Source organism: Eurypyga helias, unplaced genomic scaffold, assembly GCF_000690775.1.
Source record: "Eurypyga helias isolate BGI_N326 unplaced genomic scaffold, ASM69077v1 scaffold19320, whole genome shotgun sequence".
Lineage (NCBI taxonomy): Eukaryota > Metazoa > Chordata > Aves > Eurypygiformes > Eurypygidae > Eurypyga > Eurypyga helias.
This window is the reverse complement of record NW_010227859.1, coordinates 26,619-32,618: the sequence shown is the minus strand read 5'-3', so window position 1 is coordinate 32,618 and position 6,000 is coordinate 26,619. Positions and strand designations below refer to the sequence as shown.

General features: G+C 47.0%; 1 protein-coding gene and 1 pseudogene across 1 annotated transcript in view; one reads left to right on the top strand and one right to left on the bottom strand.

The window, feature by feature from the left end:
- Positions 1 to 14: 14 nt before the first annotated feature.
- LOC104514187 lies at positions 15 to 309 on the bottom strand (annotated as a pseudogene).
- Positions 308 to 6,000, top strand: part of SIDT1 (SID1 transmembrane family, member 1) — a 28,615-nt gene continuing 22,922 nt past the window's right edge. The window contains exons 1-4 of the mRNA XM_010157778.1: positions 308 to 313; positions 2,144 to 2,265; positions 3,241 to 3,411; positions 3,896 to 3,941. Of these exons, the coding sequence (XP_010156080.1) occupies positions 308 to 313; positions 2,144 to 2,265; positions 3,241 to 3,411; positions 3,896 to 3,941 (345 nt within the window). The remainder of the gene's footprint in view (positions 314 to 2,143; positions 2,266 to 3,240; positions 3,412 to 3,895; positions 3,942 to 6,000) is intronic.

The window sequence follows — 6,000 nt, the reverse complement described above, 5'->3', positions numbered from 1 at the left end:
TCCAGTTTAGAGACAAGGGTGTTGTATGGGATTTAAAATAATAGTCAAGGCATATCCAGTACTCAGTAAATGGCTTTACACAGTACATTTTAATTTTCCTGAAGAAGTTGAGGGCGCACTGGTTGACCTGGTGGCCTCCTGTAGGCACCTCTGTGGGTCCTTCTTCTAGTGGCACAGTATGAACTCCTTTTTGGGGTGGTCGCACTGTGAGCCGTAGTGGTGGGCTGTGGCCTTCAGCACGGCCGAGCTGACACTAACCTCCTGCAGGTTGAGCTCCTCCAAGGAGGGCACCTGCAGGGAGCCGGCCATGGCGGTGGTGCCACTTTCCTTGAGATCCCCTCTGAGCTTGTGGGTCCCTGTTCCTTCTCCCAGTGACTGCAGCAAATGCCTACAAACAAGCAGCAGCTTGTTCAGCCCAGACCCAGCATTTTCCAGTTATGCTGATGTGGGCAGCCACAGAGGCCAAGGAAGCATCAGAGCTGTGTGGTGGTGGCCTACTGTGGTGAACCCTTCAGGTGTTACCTGTGAGTCTTGCTTTTTGGGATGGTGTTTTTCTTAACTTGGTTTTAGCACCCTACTGTGAAATTTACTTGGAAACAAAATTGGGTATGTAGTTATGTGGTCAGAAGGAAAAGGTGGAAGGCATGCCAAAAGAGTATTGCAAAAGTTTAGGCACCAGAAGGCAATGGATATAGAGTCCAGTGTTTGACTTTCTATCAAAGGTTTTTAAATTAAATTATTTATTATGTTTCTTGGTTGAAGACTTTATTTTTTTAGGAATTGGTGGCTGTAGCCTTTGTATTATGGTGATGATGTCAGGGAAGTTGATGATTCAAGATGGTTCAAGTTGATGGCTTTCAAGAAGGTATTTTGTTCCAGTAAACTAAACTCCCTTGTGAGCCTAGAATTGCTAAACAAGAATAAATGGGAAATTTTCTTTTAGACTTGTGACTGCAGATGCAAGTCCTTTTTCTGAAAAGTCCTTTTTCTGAACCTGCTGTCCTCAGTGAGAGCGTAAGCTGCTATCTCAGAAGGTAGTGGTCCTTCTGCTGCCTTGCTAACTCTGCTTTCTCAGAATGTGCCCCCCCCTCCTACCTTTATAATTCTCGGAGGGTATAAAGTTGAGATATCTATAAAAAAATCTTTCACTGATCTACTGAGAGTCCATTCAGATCTTTCAAGGTGGGGTAGGCTTAAAATGTGTAGATCTTACCTGCTTAATATGCTTTCCTCAAAGGCCTCTAATCGAGACGTACTGTCTCTTCTGAAGAGTTATGCGTTCTCAAACCCTGTTTTCTTGAGCAATGGGTGCAGCTCTGGAGAATGAGCTGAAGAGATGTCATTTTCAAATGGAAATGGTACCGTTTCAATTTGGTGCAGACAAACTGCTTGCTTGCCTCTCAAAGCAAATGGTAAACTGGGGGCCTCTATCCTGCAGCTATCCTACTTCTGGATCCGTGTGGTGGCCAGGTAACGTACGGAGAAATTCCGGTTGCTGGTGCAGTGGACCGCACTAAAACCCTTGCTCACAAACCACAGCAACCTTCCTTGGCAGGTTGAAGGCAGTCAGCAGTGTATTCCTGTTTTGTTAGGTGGGTTTATGGTCATCTCGGTATTGTTTACAGCAGAGCCAAGTGCTAGCTGCTGACCTGCTTTTTCACCCCCGACTACTAAAGTCGTCTTCAGTCATCTTTGTGACTTTCCCAGTGATGTTGATTGAGTTGGGTACGTAAGGGTCCAAGCAAGAAAATCCTCAGTTGTAGCCTTGGGTGTATGTTTTATATGTGGTTTTGTTTAATTTTATAACAGAAGTTATCCAGGTTGCTCCCAACTGGGTAAGTAGAAGCTACTCAACCCTCCTTCTCTTATGTCTGCTGCGTTGGTCCACTGTGTCTCATCTGACAGCCACCTCTGACCTGGGGACAGGGCTGCGTGGCTGGTTTGGAGTAGCAGCAGCAAGGAGGCACTTCCGTACGTGACCTCTGGATCTGAATAACCGGCCCAGAGACAAACACTGCTGATCTCCCTGTGGGCAGCATCTAGGTCAGACTGAGGAAGAGGGCCAGGTTTCTCCCACCTATGTTTGAAACTGTCTTGTTCCTTGCCTACAGTTAACACCTCTCTGTACTCTCTCTTCCTACAGGTAGATGCAGTGCGGGTGTACGTGAACAGCAGCTCTGAGAACCTCCAATACCCTGTCCTGTTTGTAGTTCGCCAACAGAAAGGAGTGCTGTCATGGCAGGTCCCGCTAATTTTTCGAGGCCTGTAAGTACTGGAGTCTCTTCCTTGTAACACACTGGTCTTCCAGCTGTATCCAGGATCAGTTTTCCTCAAGTACTAGATCTTGCTACTTGTGTAGACTGCAGGGCTTGATTGCAAAGAATGCTTGCTTGCTGTCAGCTGAACGTAGGAAGATCAGGATTTGATAGGTAACCTTATTTGGCAGCCTGCTCTTGTCTCTTAGATTCTCAAATATGTACCAGGAGGCTTGTCTGCTGGGGATCTCTCTGTGTCACTAATCCCTGAATCCACCAAACGGCATTGCTGTCATTTCCGCAGTTGCTTAGGATGCATGCAAGCAGTTCCCGGGCTCTGCTTTGGAGCAGGGTTTGAACAGGTTCTCAAAAGAGAACACCTGTGTGTTACAGCACATTTGGGGAATAAGGGCTCTCTTCTGTTTCTCACCCCAGGTATACCTAAGTTGAGGCTATTCTGGGGGCTGGTGGTTGTTTTGGGGGTGTTTTCTTTGTGCAAGTGATGTTGCTGCGTAGCTTCAGCAATCAGAGCTAGTTAGGCTAAAAGTACTGAGACTTTGCAGATGCTTTAGACCCTCAGAGATGCGGAGCTTCATCCCATGCACCAGGCAGCAGGTAGCCTGTGGTGTCTTGCCTGATGCAGGGGGTGGTTACAGCAGCGGCTGTCCTGGGCTGTTGCTCTCCCTGCCTCCAGCAAATATTTGATGTGCTACAGCTGCAGATGGCACAGGCAGCCTCGAGGGAAGTGAAAAGCTGGGGATGGACAGTCCCTTGTGCAGACCTCAAGAGGCAACAGAGCCGAAGTTTGAGCTCTGAATAAAAGACTGAATGGTCTTGGCCTTTCAGATTAGTATTTCAGTTATGCAAGCAGGGGAAAAATTATGTCATTCTTAGAACTGCAGAACAACTTTTTAACTGCTCTCTCTCCCCTCCCTGTCCTTTTTTTTCCCCCCTTTCCCTTCCCTCCTTCCCCTGGCTGTTGTAGCTATCAGAGGACCTACAATTACCAAGAAGTGAGTCGGACCCTCTGTCCCTCTGAGCCAACACCTGAGACAGGACTCTCTGACCAGATTATATTTGTGGATGTTGCTTCTATGGCACCATTTAATATTGCGTATGAGCTGCTGGTCACCAGGCTCGAGAACTTCCAACTTGAGTAAGCTGGGATGTGAGAATACAAATGTAATTTCTTCATGTATCTGTTATACAGGGATTTGGTCTATCTGCTTACTCTTCCCTTCTTTCTCCTTCCTAGAAAACAAACAAAATTTTCTTTCATAGAATCATAGAATGGTTTGGGTTGGAAGTGACCTTTAAAGGCCATTTAGTCCAAACCCGCCCTCCCCCCCCACCCCCCCCGCAATGAGCAGGGACATCTTCATTCAGCTAGCCCAGCCTGCTCAGAGCCCTGTCCAGCCTGGCCTTGAATGTTTCCAGGGATGGGGCATCTGCCACCTCTCTGGGCAACCTGTCCCAGTGTCTCACCACTCTTGTAATAAACTTCTTCCTTATATCTAGCCTAAATCTACCCTCTTTTAGTTTAAAACCATTACCCGTTTTCTTTTGCTTAGGCTGAAGGTACTCTGTGTATTTCAGCTATGAAAGTTTTAGACTTCAACACGCTGGCATTTCTTTTCTAGGACCAACAAAGCCTTTAACTTCACTGCCAGCCCTTCCCAGCCCCAGGTAAGGAGGAGTCCTGTGTAACGTTGCTTGCGTGGCTTACCAGATCCAAATGGTTGATGTGATCCTTTGTTAGAGATGGCAAAAGCCTCATACGACAGGGTTGTTTCCTTCTTAGGATGCAGGGAAACATCCTTACTGTTGAATTTTCTGTGGATATAATGAAGAGGTAGCAGTGCCTCAGCCCCTCTAGGAGCAAGTTTGGGTCCTCTTGCAAAGCAATTAGGTGAACCAAAAACTACAGCCAGAGCAAATGAATGGTATCTGCAGTTCAGGAAATTCCAGAAGTGTAGAGAAGTCCAGAGGCCATTGGACTGCCGCACTTTCTGGGAAGTGAGATGGTGCGCACCAGTGTCTGGCTCCAGCCAGCGCTCGTTCACTTGCCCTAGTGTGGCTAGCCAAGAGGCAGTCTTTGCTGGAGAAAAAAAAATACATAAATAAATAAGCTGTAAAGGTACAACAGAACTCGGAGCGCTGTTCCTTGTTCACGGCAGCAAGTCGTGAGGTGATAAGTGAAATGCCTGGTAAGTCTGGCTGTCAGTGCAGAAGAACGCACACGTGTGCAGCACATCCAGCTGAGCAGCTGTATTTAGAGCCCTGCAGATACTACAAGTCCTCTCTTGAATGAAAACGCTGTTGGCAGTAACTATAGTGATACAAGCGCTCGTAGAGCTGTGAGAGTATGTCATTTACCCAGGTTTTTGTTGTTGCTATCACTGTTTGTAAGACCACTTAATTTTAGGTTTCCTGTTACCAGGGATCCCAGGTAACCTTTTTTGCTGTCAAGTGTCTTAAGCTGGCTTGCAGATGCATGCAGTATTTTATACCATAAAAGCATAGGGAATGGTGGTGGCTCTTTATAAACCCTCGTTAATCTTGTCATTTGGATGTAGACTGTTTAGGATCTGGAATTAACTTTGTGACTTTGGTCTGTTATTTGTCACAATTAATATTATAAGATTGGTGACTTTTAATTACAGGTCAGATGAAGAGAGTACAAGATGAGTGCTGCTTGATTGGGATAATGCTGAGTTTTCTGTAAATCAAAGTATTAAATAGTCTGTGGGGGGAAGGAAAAAAAAAGGGGCAATTCAAAATGTAGATGAGTGTTGGATTAGCTCTAAGACTGGAAAGAGGCAAGCTTAACAATGGAAGGGGTTGTTGTCCAGAACCCAGCTCATGCCTGAGGGCAGGAGGAGAAATCGGATATGCTCACTTAGGTCAGGAGTGTTTCCTGGGTGTGTGTTATACCACGCACAGTCTGTGCAGGAGAGAATTGTAGGTCTCAATGCCCTTATATTAATTCTGTGCTATGGTATAAGCGTGGCTTAAAAAGAATATTGGGCCCTTGTGGGTGGTTTCCTGGCAGACCTAAAGCTTTCCAAGGGTAGTGCGCTTGTGAAACCAGGGAGTGCAGACCCCCAGCGCCCGTGCTTGGTGCAGATACAACACACCCTGCTGAAGGAACCGGCTTGGTGAGTTCTCCTTTGTAAGGACCTGCTGCTAGAGTGAGCGCTCCCTCAGCAGAGAGGGGACCCTGCTTGGAGTGGGGGGTGGGAATAAGTGCTTTAGCAGAAATGCCAGGTGACCATAAGGAAGGTGGCTGGTGGCAGTCCTCAGCCTTGGATCCCCTCTAAGGTGGGGTTAGGTGCTCACCGGCCCCTTCCATGAGCTGTCAGGGCCTGAGCTGCAAGCAGGACCATGGGAGCCCTTGCAGCGAGCCCGGCTGCTGAGCCAGGCACAGAAATCCTGCTTCTCCAGCAGCTGGATGGCATAGTACATCATACCTCTGCTGGAAAAATATGCAAATAATGATGCTGCCTGGGACATCTTTTTGCCCAAATTGGAAAAGGCTGTGACAGGGAACAGCATCTCCTGAACCCCCGGACTGTCCTGTGGGCCTGTTCAAAGCATGGAAGCACAAGTACCACCATTCCTTGTCCCCAGAGGAAAAGTAGGAATACTAGCAGATGTTAGTCTCTCCCAATTTTTTTCAGAACTATAGCTGAATTATTTTCAAAGTTGAAGTGAGAAGAGAAACCCCTGTTGTCCCTTGCCCTCA